The 14,260-nt window shown below is 36.9% G+C and overlaps 1 protein-coding gene across 1 annotated transcript in view; it reads left to right on the top strand.

The window, feature by feature from the left end:
• MYO16 (myosin XVI) overlaps window positions 1–14,260 on the top strand; it is a 399,305-nt gene that overhangs the window by 236,884 nt on the left and 148,161 nt on the right. Inside the window, exon 16 of the mRNA XM_087757041.1 lies at window positions 4,265–4,412. Within this exon, the coding sequence (XP_087613167.1) occupies window positions 4,265–4,412 (148 nt within the window). The remainder of the gene's footprint in view (window positions 1–4,264; window positions 4,413–14,260) is intronic.

Below are 14,260 nucleotides of genomic sequence, written 5' to 3'. Positions count from 1 at the left end.
GAGTTTTTCTGTGACAAGTGGCTTTGTGGTCAAGTACCTTTCATTGCTTCAGTCTAATCAAACAAGTGGAGAAGGTATAACCCAGATTAAGACATTGTTCATTGTGACTGGATAAGATAAGGCAGTGGGAACTAGTAAAAAGTCTTACATCAGAACAAATACAGAATAAACTACAAGCCAGTGATTTCATTAAGTTTCTAAAATAAATTCCTACCTAACAGAACTCAAAGACTGATCTTCTGCCAAAAAATTGTAATCCTTCATAGACGATGATTCACACCCACTGCATAGTAGTAAAAGACTGATTATTTATTTATTTCCAGAAGTAAAATTACTGCATTTTATTTTTATTTGGAAAGGGAGAGAGTAAATGGTCTTTCAGGTAAGTTTACATAATTCCTAAGATGATAGGTAAGGCTTCTCTCAGTTTCCTCAAATGACTAAAAAAGAAGGTTAGGAAGAGAAAATCAAGTCTGACAGACTTATTCTCCAGATTTTCCTGCCTTGCTTTTTAGGCCTTGCTTTTCTCAGTCTTCACTTTTTGAAAAGCAAGGTCTGATTTTTTTTTAAGTTGCACTGAAATGGAAGGATCTAATTTGATTTGTAAAATGAAGCAGAATGCGTATTCGCCTGTGGGTGTTACAAACATTTTTTATCAATTAAAAAGTTTCAGATGTGAATTTCCTTTTTTGGTATAAGAAAGACTGCAGCCAGCTAAGCTCTCTGATGTGTTTTGCACTGTGTTTCAGCTCGGAACTTTGAAATGTTATTTTGTCTTTAGCAATAGTTGTGTTTAGGACAGCATGGTTTTTGAGAAAGAGCAATGTCGTTTCAAAGAACGCATAGCTGGAAGAAAGATTTCACTAGCCACACTTTCAATACAGAGTCTGCTTGCTGACTGTGTAGCTGCTCAGTAGATCAAGTGGTCTGTTAAAGGAAGGACAAACTTCCTTGTGCCTGTAAGCACAGTTAACATTGCACAAAATGGCAGACTTTGCTCTGGAACTCTATTATTTTTCCCTTTTATTTCACACATAGGTTAACGAACATATCTTTTCACTTTGTAGAAAAGCATATTACCGTGATAGTTTTCTTTATGAGTTACCTTAGCTCCATTAAGATGGTGCTGTGTTTGATTCTTGCTGATCGGAAGCTCAACTTTTCTTAACAGCTCTTCCCATTGCTGGAGATGCTAACTGAGATGAACTGTGTTTAGCCTTATTAAAGTGGGTGACTTGAAGTACCTGAAAAGGGCTGAATTAATTTGTGTCATATAAATAAGTGGTGTTGTCTGTCATTAAAGTTAAATGTATTAATTAATCAGATAGATGACCTCCAGTAACATTTTTCTTGCTTTTACTAATCAATGAATGTTAAAAACACCTGAGTGATAGTTATGAAAGCCTTAGTGAAGATCATTGCACACAAAAAAAGTGATTAAAGATTAATAATGGCCTCTTTTCAAATGATTTGATGGTAGAGTTAGTCTTACTGAGAAATAAGTTACACGCACAATAAAAGATGGAAATTATCCTTCAGGTTCGTCTATCCTGTTTTACCCTGTAGGAATGGCAGCCAGGTAATGACTGATTCTGATGAAAGTGTGTGTCTGGGCCAGTCCTGCCACGATAGGTTAAGACTGCATTACTTCAATTTGTAGTGTGCTGCAAAGTTACTGGCACCAGAAAAATATCCTGCTACCAGCTTAATGATTTCCCAAGCGTGCCCTTTTACTTCCAGCACTGTTATTTTTTCCGTAGTGTAGCAACAGAGGGCTAGATGGCTGATACAGAATTTCTCATAATATAGGTTCCATAATAGCAGGAGTTCACTTCTACTTTTTGTAGGATGATTAAATGGGCCAGATCATGTCTCCTTGGTTCAGCAAGTCAGCCGTACAACTCTCCTCTGTCAGTCCTACTGTCTTGTCTGAAGCTAGAATCACAGGCATGGTTTAGGTTGCCAGCACATGTGTCAGACCATGCCTGTGCTGTTAAAAAAAAGGAAGGGTAGAAGATGTGCCTGGGTAGTGTACCACTGACCTTCCCTACTGCAACTGGAATGAGTCTGGGATGGTTTGGCCTGTGCAGAGTCGCACTTTGTGAGACCGTGCATAGTTATACTTACTTCAGGGACAGCACTTAACTGCTGAGACCTTTCTCAAAACAATATATTCAAGATTTACTGATTTTGTTTCCCTCCACCCTACGCTGTCTTTTAACAATATTCTCACAGGCTGCATTCCCTTATACACACAACTTCAACTAACTTCGAGTTTGCTGTGTTTAATTTAACAGTATGGACAGAAACATAGAAAATATTTAGGTGAAATTTAAAATATAATTACTAGACAAATACAGATGGTATAACAACAACGAAGCTAGCTCTAAATGAGCTACTGTGGATATTAGCAGCTGTATGGTGGCAGGAGCATGACATTCTGGCTTCTAGCCTAGCCATTAGGCTAATGCAACTACCATGTTTCTGATACACACTCTCACACGTTGAGATCTAACCTGCATAACTTTGCTCAGCCTTGCATTGGGCAATACTTTTGAGACCAAAACTGATTCTGAAAATACTGTTTCAACTATCCCCATCTTTAGAAGTCTTTAAACTCCCACTCTGCCTTCAAACTTCAGGTCTCTCAGGCAAGTTGTGTTTCTGCATATATCTAGAAATGCAAGAGTTTTGACTGCACTGAATAACTCAGTGCTATTTTATGCTTAATCCCAGCTTGCTTCAAAAAAGTAAGAAAAAAAAATTCTAAAAAACCATGAGTGGCTTAAAAATGGTATGTGTTTAGAGGACATACTTACCGTGCTACAGGATGCATGTACCAGTACTTTCTATTACTGAATGTTCAAGAACTACTTCCAGTTCATAAAGGAAGGAGTCTTAGATGAGCTGGTTGTCATCCAGACTATGGGAAGCTATGGTTACAGGGTTTCAAAAATATAGCTCCTCCATAGCTGAGAAGTGCACCTTATCCTCTAAACTCAACAGTCTTTTCCAGGGTAAGGATGCTTGCTAAGACCCTGTGAAAGCTCTGCCGTATTGCAGAGATTGAAAAGCATAATGCTGCTACAGAATGTACTGCATCCTAGTGGTGGGGGTCCTCAGTTGTATGTGAAGGGACAGGCTTCTGGTCTTTGCACCACAGCTAGTATTTAAGCAATGCTGAGGTAAAGTGTACAAACAGTGGGGTAAGTGGGAACTGGAATCAGGTCCTCACTAACAGGGAGGGCCCTGACCTCTAGCTACAGTTAGGCATTCCCTTGTTCTCTTGCGCCTGCTGCATCTGGAACTGCATGGTGGTCGACACTCAGTGGAGGACTGAAAAGTAGTCTGCCCAAAACAGTGAATCTCCTGTCTCTTCACAAATACCTCTAAAATGCCTGTAATCTGGTAAACGAGATGAATGGATTTGAGGGTCCAATATTTCCTCTGCTTCTGTGCTTTGCCTCTTTCAGAACCTTAGTGAGCCTCAGGTTACATGTGATCATGTAATCAGCATTTCTGTAGGCAAATCGTAGTCAGGTTTGTCCTCCTTCACCTTCTTCCCAGATGTGCTGATTCACATGGCTTCTCATTTGGCCAGCTCATCATAACCCTTCTGAGATGCCCATGTTTCCCCAGGCACAGGTTACTGAGCTTGTTGATGACCAGTTCTGCAGAGGATTTGTCTCTTTGTAGCCATCTAGAAGTAGCCATCTAGAAGTTAGGTGGTTAATCTAAACTATTAATCTGAGCGCTCTTGATCACCAACAGAGAAAGAGGAAATGGTTCCAAGAGCAGTTTTTCCAAGATGTCTTGAATCTCTCTTCCATCTTTCTCTCTGCATTACAAAGGAACTTAGAATAGATGCCAGTGCTCAGATGGCTACACTTTGGTGAGATGACTAACAGCTTGTCTCTTAGAAAGTCTTCCCAAATACGACAACTGGTTCCTCAAATAAGTAAAACAGAGTACAAATCAACATCATTATATTTAAAATTAAGTAAGTAATTTTAAAGATAATGTAAGACAGTAAGTAAGGTAAGACATTTGTTCCGCTAATTTTAATGGAATTAGGGAGTTATATTTGATTTATGTAGAAAGCCATGGTAGAATAAATGGTAATAGTTTTGATATTATTCTCACCCTGGACTGTTTTATAAGAAACGTTGTTTGTTCTTCAATGTTGCAATGGTGAGTGGTTTAAAATATATAAGTTTAGAGCAATCAGTATAATGATGAATTTATTTGTTTGTTTCTCAATCAGCTAGGATTTATACATACATGTTGGAGAAGTCTCGTGTCATTATGCAACCTCTAAACCAGAGTAATTTTCATGTTTTTTACTTGATGATGGATGGCCTGTCTGCTGAAGAAAAATACACCCTGTACCTCAATAACTTGTCTGCACACAGGTAGGAAAACAACTTTATATTTAGTGTTAATATTTTTCTTATTTTAGTGCCACTTTGCTGTTGAGGTCCATATAGTTAATATTTGTGTCATAACTTTTCAGTGAGCTCTGAAATTATTTATTATTGAGTACCCGTTCATGAGGATTTGTTTCTGGACTACATGTACACCCTCTTAACAAAATCAGAGTCTTATATCCATTAGTATTATTGCCTTAAAGGAGGAAAAGGAAGGAAACTTCCTAGTTATTTTTCCATCTTCTGTGAACTAGAGTATGTCCGTTGTGTTTGTTTGTTTGTTTGTTTTTTTCCCCGATGAATTTTTTTGTCTTCAGGAAAGACTTTTTTATGAAAATCAAACTTTTCTTCTGGAATATGTTGATTTTGATGAAATTTCACTATATGTAACTGATATTTCCATTTTCATTTTGAGATTTACTTTACCTCATATTTATTAAGAAAAACAGAAACAAAGTATTGACTGCTTTGAAACCAAGGATAGGATTCAACACCCAACACCTAAAATTAGATCTTTGTGTGTGTCTCCACATGAGCTGGTTGTCTTGGCTCCCATTTGCAATCAAAGGAGACTGAGTCTCAACTCTATGTAGAGTTACATGTGGATGTGTGCTTCAGGGGGAAATGAACAGCATTTGTGACTTCATAAACTGTGATGACTATGTCCCCTTTAATAGTAAGAGCTTAAATATAAAGAGCTGTATATAGGCACCTGAATATATTGTGTCTAAGGCTGAATACACTCCAAATGTTTAATATAAGTGGAAGTTTTTGTTTTTTCAGGAAATTTTTGGGGTATCTCAAAATTTGTTAATTCAAATTCTTCTGGAATGAAAACATATTCCCAATTTAGATCATTTGCCTTTCTTTCTTCAGTCTTTCCTAGGTGATTCCTAAGAAATATCACTGAAATGAGAGAAGCCCATTTGGCATTAATGATCTTCTCTTAAATTGGCTAAGTTTATAATGAGTACAGTGAGTAACTGTAAAAAGACCAATGGTAATTAAAATGATGTAAAATGAGTGCTTTGAGTTTTTCATATCTAAGCCTTTTTCCCATGGATTTTTCTCTCAACTTTTCTATCTTCCACTCTGGCTAGTGCTTGAATAAAATAGTATTCCTAGATTTGGGGCCAGTAAATAGAAAGACACCACATTAATTTTTGCAGAAAAAACTTACTTGATTCTGTTTTTTTTCTTAAACACAAGTCTTCAGACTACTGTTTGGTAATGTTTTAAGCTGTTAGCACTTCTGGTATTATATGGAATAGCGTAATGCACTAGCTCTGAAGAAACCCGAGGCTAAGTTGCTTTACTAAAAATGACCCACTTCAAAGGGGGGCGAGGGGAAGAGTTAAATTCTGTGTTTTAAATCCTTTGAAGGCTTTGAAGACCAAAAGGATTGTGAGCTCCCGAACATTAATTTATTCCTCTTCTAGCAAAAGTTGTTTGGAATCACTCAGTTTATTCAGAAAATGAAACAGTTTGAAGTCACTTTGCAAGAAGCTCCAACAGGAAAGAACTTAGCAAAAACCTGAATAATTAGATTCACATGAACAAAGCTTTATCTGATAAGATATCTGATAAGCATCCAAAAAGAACAAAATAGTATTTTTAAATAGATGTCTGAACATTGCAGTGCCAACTTTTTAGAAGTAATTTATAGCTGAACATTTGCATAAAGCTGCTTTTATCAATAAAGCTTTGCTTTGGATATGTAGAGTAGATTGTATCTTGCATTATTGAGAGAGAGTTTGGGCCAAATATTTCTTACCTTGAACTCCTGAATGTAGTAGTTCAGTGGGCCAGATCTTTCTTGGTTGATAGACTTAAACTAGGGGTGAATTTCTACAGCATGAAACTTCATAAATGAATCAGAAAGCAGGATTTGGCCTCTGTTATAAATTCATGACTTCTGGCTTAGTCAAGTTTTGATGAGATCATATCATTCTGGTAACATCAATAAGTGAATTTGTCATGTTTGCTTTAAGCGAGTGTAATCTTAACTCTAACAGCAAATTTAATTAGATAACAGCCCTTTTGAAACTATAGGTCATTCATGCCCAACTGCTTTTTGATAATTTTTCTGTTCCTCTTTGTGTTGTTTAATAGTGCACCTTTATGTAGAAGATTGAACAATCTTAGTAAATAACAACTGTTAAGGTCACAAGATACCTCTGTTTTTTCATTGTTTGCTTAAGCCATTGCAATATGAGAAATGAGACATAGCATTGTGTTTTTATTCTCATTTTAAATAAAAGTACCTTAAAGAGTCAAAGTAGTATTGTCAATAGTGATTATTGTCAGACTCGATGCTGTAAAAGGTGAGAGGTAGTTCGTGTATTAAGCAGTATATAATCCTGGATTAGGAGTTAATGTAAATAACTAAAAGGGGAAATCCCTCCCCTTTGGAGTCACTGAGATTTTCAGTAAGGCTGGGGTTTCACCCCAATGTGTAGGGGCAGCTCTTAGGTTGTAATTCTGTGGTGTTTGATGCTGTCCTGAGAGGGAACTTGAGCTCAGAAACTTGAGTGTATGTTCTTGCAAGCTTTGTGACTGCTAGGGCAACGTACGAAGACAAATAGCTGGCCACTTTCTATTGAACCTATATACAACTAGGATCTTAAAGTAGCAAGCCATCTAAATTTCTGTAGGGAGGGATCTGAATGAATACATTTCCCATCGTATCTGCATGTGGATCATGATGGATAAAGACAGAAGCAATTCCTGAAAGGTAAGATCATTTTTCAAGATTTAGCAGGGGGACCGTATCAGAAATGGAGAGAGTCTTGAAAGGGCAAGTCAAGGATTTTTGATTGACAACAACTACACCCTTGTGTTCATTACATTCAGAAATTGATTTTTATCAGCAGATCGTTGATTGAAATTTCCAAAAATTCTATTAATTTGGTGTGTTTTAAAAGAACTGCAGAACTTTGTTTATCTTGATGATGACATGTAATACAGAGAGATTAGAGATTTGAAGTTATATTCTCAATTTGCTCTTGATTTACTCTTGATTTTTTTTTTTTGCTAGGTGCAGATACAGTCCATTACTGTAAGCATTGCTTTTCTGGCATGTGAAGTTTAGCCTCATAATAAGAGTATGTACTAGCTTTTCTAGCATGTTAAGTTTAGCCTCACAGTTACAGTAGGTACTACCTTAGTGATGAATCGTGCAACCAAAGTGAAAGAGAGAGCAGAGAAGAGAGGTGCCAAAGGTAATAGATCAGCTTGTAAATGGTCTTCAACTCTGGTGAAGGGTACTAAAAGGAGAGATCAGAAAGACGGGAAAGAAAAAATGTGGGAAAAATCTTACAGAAAAAAAGTGGAAAGACCTGCTTTCATTATTATGGGCCAATTGCTTCATATTAGCATTGATATTCTGAAGCTGTAGTATATATAACAATATAAGAATGTCTTTGTATAATAGGTATATGTAAGATACTCAAACATACTGTCATTAAAAATCATGTCATTACATTTGTGTATGTATATTAGAGACATAGCTTAAGGCTACTTAGCTATAGAAAATGGTTTCAGAAACAATGGTGGGTTTGGCAGCTGTTCAACTTGATGTCACCATTTTCTGTTTAAACGAGGTTGATAGTTCTCCTAATTGATTGTACTATTACAGCTTTTGGTAGCATGGGCGAACTGATACAATGCTCTGAGTATTGCTCTGGCAGATGTTTTTTAGTCCTCCTTTGTAATGTCAGATCTTTGTCACCCAACATTTATAGGCTGAAATATACTGCTTGTAAATAAGCTGTATGTCTAAAACTAAACAACTTCAAGCTAGGGAAAATGTTAATATACACATTCATGCAGAAGCTGGACTATGGTCAGGGAGCACATTTTGTGTTTGTATTTTCAGACTGCCGTTCCCAGATGTGCAAAACTTTCCTTTCTCCCATAGAACAATGATGTGCACTGCAATGCTTGCTCTCTCTGCCTGTGCTGTTTCTCCCACCCCTTAAAAAGCGGTGAAACTCTTCCGCAACAATAGCTGTAGATCAGTTCACAGAACTGGTGTATCTTCTTTTACAGTTTTTCAGTACAGGTGCCCTCTTCACTGTCAATAAGAAAACTTTCCATTAATTTCATGTATAAAGTAGTAATTTTAGTTAAGTGATTGAATTTCTCATTAAAATCTAAACTGATCAGAGCCTCTTTGCGTGACCATTGAGGAAATCATTCCCAACTTTAAAGGATAAAGTTGATCTTCAAAAGGGGCTTAGAGATGAAAAGATCCCAGTAGACATTTTTCAGAGACATTAAGTGCAAAGCCTTATGAGTGATTTTTTGTGAGTTTCCAGTCATGATCTTTTCTAATAAGAGCTAATACAATGTGTGCAAAATTACAATTATTCTAGCATCGTCCGTATTGATCCCCACTCTTCCTTTCCCTCACACACAAGAGCTCAAGGTGAAAATTTTCAAGACTGTGAGTGGACACTTACTCCAGCTTTCCCCAATTCAACATACTTAGGAGGCAGCCTCTTTGTTTTCTAACTGCTATAAAGCCAGGAAGACATTGCATTCTTCCATGCCTTCTCTCTTTCTTTTCTTTCCTTTTATCTTTGGATGCTATTTTTTTTTCCAATTGTTTGATTATTTTCTCATTTAAAATGCAATAGAAAGAAATATCAATCTTGAAAATAACTTAACAGTTTTCCCTATCTGTGCCATTTGTCTACAAATGTAGCTGTTGCAGTCTAATGATACAAGGTAAATTCATAGAGAAAAGTTGTTTTTTTACTTAGTCCCACATGATTGGAAAAATAGACATTTTAGAGATGTTCCAGTCCTTTGATGTTCCATGCTCTTTCCTTGTATTCAAGCCTGACAGATCACTTTTTTCCTCATAGATATTCACTTTGATTTAAACTTACAGTACCCCCATAAAGCCCAGCTGTGTCCGTAAAAATTCACAGAGGTGGTTACGCAACACCATTTTGATGCCTTTGCTTCACAAATTACTTGTTGCTGATATCTCTGATGACTAGAGGGAAATCCAAACAAGTGTTAGACCTGTCTTACAAAATTGGTTGGATCTAAATACTGTGAATGAAATAACTATATCTGTAAGGGTTACATCAGATTTTCCCACGGGTGGTAGTCCTGCTGGAATAATACTTTCTATATGAAGTGCCAAGTTACATCACTTTACCAAACTGCTGTTAGTCTTTGTGTGCTGAAACTCAGCATAAGTTAGTTGTACCAAAATTCTTAGTCTCGCCCCAATAAGGTCTAGTGTTGAGGCTCTATGAACTTCACTGCTGAGGATCAACTTTGTTTTAAAATCCTGCTGACAGAATAAAGCTCCAGGCAATCAGGACAGTGGCATTCATTGTATTTAAATTTAGGAGGAAGGTAAAGATCAGACTCAGAGGTTCCTCAGCTTTTCCACTGTGGGAGGTATGGGCACAGGAGAGGAGAAAGGATGTGATATGAGATGTTAGGTTTACCATCCCTGCAGCTGAATGGCGATAAGGGCCAAGTCCTTCTAGTTCTACTTGGCCAAAACCCCTTCCTAATTCTTCTGTGCAAAGAGTAGCAGCCTATCATTTCTCCTTTTCTTTAAATATTATCTCTTCTCAGGCACATCCAGGGAAATCATACTGGGTGTGACTTTCGAACCTTGAAATCATTCTCAAATGCTAGCAACAGTTTTGCTAGGCCTCCTTTGAGATGTGAGTTTTCAGTGCCTTTTCCAGGATGTACGCAATTCTGTGTAGTGGCCAGAGAGGAGCCAGGGCAGGTGCTGCCCCGCATGGGCAGAGGAGCAGGGAGTCAAGGGTGGCAGTGGGGCAGGGCCCTCACCCTCCTGGCACATCCCTATGGCACCCAGCAGGTCCAGGGATGATCAGTGGGGTCAGACACTACCCAGAGAGCTGAGCAGAGCCGTGGGGATGGGGACAGGATGAGACCAGGCCAGGACATGAGCTCATAGGTGGGGGTTAGGGGGGTCTGTGGCTGGGCACAGGCATGGCTGACCCCAGATCAGGCCAGTTCCGAGGCCCAACACCTGAGCTCAAAAGCTGCTTCTGAGCCAAGGCGGGGGTGTCTCAAAAAGGCTTCTTGCACAGCCCAGGCAGCTAAACCCTTGAGGGGGCAGAGGGTATTCAAGACACCTGCAGGATCATAAAAGATCCTTCATCAGTTGTTAATGACAGTTAATGAATATCTAATTTTTTCCCACATTATCAAAAAACAGTTAAATCTTCAGATTTCTCTATTAATTTCTCTCACTGGCATATGTATTTTTTCTTCAATATTTGTATTTTCTTCAGCATATTGCCGGTAAACTTGTACTTAATTAACATTTTCAAGATATGGCAGCTCTTGTGGCAACTACTAAGCTAATGATTCGTAGTTTGTCTGTCACCCCTAAGATTGTTTTGCTATGGATCTTTTGGCATTTAAGTTCTTAGTAAAGATGTGAGTGAAGAGGAAGAAAAACCTGAATCAGTCTCCCACTTCCTTTTCCTTTCCCAACCTGTTTTTTATCTTGCATTAAATCATACAGATAACTTATCACTCGTTTCTACTTTCTTTATGTTCATTTTCCTGTACTTAACATTGACCACCCTACTAACACATGAACCAAGACCTTAAAAAGTTAGAAGTGCACTTGATATTTTACAGAGGATAAAGTATTTTAAAGACTGGATGACTATGTATAGGTGATTCTCACAGGCAGTGTCTGAAATTTATCATCTTGCTATTATCCTACTCCAACATGGGTTCAAAGGCAACATGTATTTTCTTTACTTTCTTATCTCTCAGGTAATACACCTGTCTCAAAGTAATACACCTTGAATTTATGTGTGCATGCACATATATAGACACACCGAATGTATTTATACTCAACTTTTTTTCCATTTCTCTGCTTCTTCCATGTTCTCTCTTCTCTTCCCAAGGTCTCTTAAATCGGAAACCAACATTCAAGTTCTCGTTGAACAAGTAAATTTGTATTTTTTTGGTACTGTGCAAATTTTCCTGTCCTAACTTGATTACATGCAGCACATTCCTTTTCTCCAAAAAGCTTGCATTTTAAATACATTAACTCTTATAAGACAATGCAATGATACACTTAGCGCAAGCTATGTATATTAGCATGCCTAGACAACAAAGGACTATTGAGGTATAAAGACTATTCAAGCACACTTGACAAACTTTCTAAATAATGGGGTAATGTGAAGATGCAGTTTCAAACAGATTTAAAAAACTGAGGAAGTTAACTCTCAGTTAATTTTGCTGGAATTCATTTCAGTACAGTAAGTGAATATGGATAGGGGAAGCCCTAAGTAAAAGTGAAAATAGTTTGGGGTGGTTTTTTTTTAACTATGTGATAGCAAATGATATAAAAATTATACACTTCAATCAGTTGACATCTTCCTGATATGATTTACTTACATTTCAGCTGCCTAGTGAAAAGTTTTAACTGTGAACATTTGTTTCTTAGCTATCCTTATACAATACTGCTGCAAAAAACTGATTCACAACGAGTAGTACATTTTAAGAACAAGATCTGTAGATTCTGAATGAAATGAGGCAATTCCATTTACTTAGATTCCAGTGAGGTCTGACAGCTAAACTACACCAGCTAGTTATTAGAAAGGTAATGGAGAGAGGTGAATCAGATATATTTGTCTGAGATTCTGGACCAGGTTTAAACTTGCTTCAGTGAGTTTTATATCTATGTAACCTGGAATAATTTCAACATCAAAAGAATTGTCTAAATTGTCTCTGTTGTCTTTTGCTTTCTGTTTTATTTTGTTTTGTTTACTTTTGCTGCATACCATTTATTCTTTTCCTGTTTACCCTGTATTTACTGATGTCTGAACTTCTTCGCTGATTTTTTTTTTTGAGGTTGAACCTTCTTTACTGCATGTATAACACATGCATATTCCAGCAAAATGCACTTTCACATTGTTCTCTTTAGTGTGTTTTTCCCTGCCCTCTTATAACTTCAGCCTCCACTTCTCTTTTATTTCAACTGGGACCAGTCTTTACCCCAGTACTCTTGCCTTCTTCAATTTTCCTGTCTTCCTCATTCATGTAGGTTTTCTGAGTAAATAGGCTAGTTCATGAGATTATTCAACTTGTTTTACTCTTTTCCTCCCCAGAAATGAACAGGAATTGAACCAAAATGAACGTGGTGGTTTGGTTTTTTTTTTTTCCTTAGCTCTCTTTTTCTTGTCCTATTATTTCTTTGAAATTCAGGCTCCATTAATCTCTTGGCGCATGATCTTCAAGCATCAGTGTTGTTCTTTACACTTCAAAGAAGGAAGAGTTGAGAGGCAACACCAGTAAATGGCTGATGTGTGTGATTTATTATGCTGGATAGTAATAATCACGACTAACTCACATAGTTTTGTTGAGGATGGACACCAGAAAATGTATTATGTGTTGTATTAAGATACATCATCATGTTTTAAAGTGATATTGATTAACCAAAACTAATTTTATCTAATTCTAATGTAACATTTTACAATACATGTTTTCAGATATATCTGAGATCGAAAAACACAACAAAGTGTAACGAAGTTTGGGGAGTTTTTGCATCCAATATTGATTTTTAAAGTGTTACTCTGTGGTCTAATTCATGTCAATTTTTTTTATTCATGTACTTCTGTTCAGCTAAGCTTTTAGTCTTAGTCTCTCATATTTTAGGCTTAGACTCTCATATTTTAATGAAAACTAGATGGAATCCTAAGCAGCCTATTAGTGTACAGAAGCTAAGATGTTTTTCAGTGTTTTTTAAGAGGGCAGGTATGATGACTGGACCATGTAGACTAAAACTTTCTCCCTAAGATCATCACTGTGCACCTTAATATTCAGGAAATAGCTAACAATAGTGTCAGCATTAAAGTTAATATTCTACAGTATCTTTCTGAAAATTGACTACATTTCCTCTATCTTAAACCTCCTCTTTCTGTGAGATATTTGTGGATAGTTGTGTCCTACAAGATACATTACAAGGAGGTTAGCATTGCAATTACAGAAGATATAATCAGGATCACAACTTAGGTTTCCAAAACGAAACTGAAATATTTATTTGTGTCATCTGCTTTATTTTGCAAATTAAGTGGTTATTTTTCTATTTGCAGATACCTACACCTCATGCATAAAGTATACCTTTATGTTATTAACTTTATTTCACAATATTTGTTTTGAGTATCTGGCTGTGTGGTTGGTTTGAGTGGTCCACCCTGAATTCAGAGTTAGTTACATACACACCTGCACACTTGCATTCTAATTACATGTCAAGATAGCCAAAACAGTATTTTTCTACTTGAAAGCAGAGGTACCTTAGCTTTGGATTTTGATGTTTAATTTATTTATTCCAGTTTCGACATTAACTGCTTTTGACATTACTGCTTTATTCCCAAAGGATCCTTTAAGAAAATATATCTCCAGTGATGTTTAATAATCATTAATTTACATGAAATCCAAGAATATTTTTTATTTAACAAAGTAAAGGTAGTAAAATAAGTCTGAGACTGAGCTCAGTGTCTTTGTCTTAGGTCCCAAGTGGACTTGTTATTTTTCTGGCTTTCAGAATAAGTGCTATAGAAATTCTGCTTTGTTCAAGAGTGTATAACCTGAAACTCATATTCCTCTGGGTATTTTCTTTCATTTAATGTTAACAATCCTCTCTTCATTGTATTATTGTTCATACATATTGATTGAATAGTGGCAGAGGATGTAGAGCACTCCATTGGCAGACTCTCAGAGGTAAAGAAATCATTCATTACAATTACCCCTCTTCAACAACTGTTTTTCTCTCCATCGTAATTCTGACAAGCTGAAGGTGTAGAACT

The sequence above is a fragment of the Nipponia nippon genome, unplaced genomic scaffold (assembly GCF_047370975.1).
Source record: "Nipponia nippon isolate SJK-2023a ecotype South Korea unplaced genomic scaffold, ASM4737097v1 scaffold_2, whole genome shotgun sequence".
NCBI lineage: Eukaryota > Metazoa > Chordata > Aves > Pelecaniformes > Threskiornithidae > Nipponia > Nipponia nippon.
This window is presented reverse-complemented; position numbering and strand designations above follow the sequence as displayed.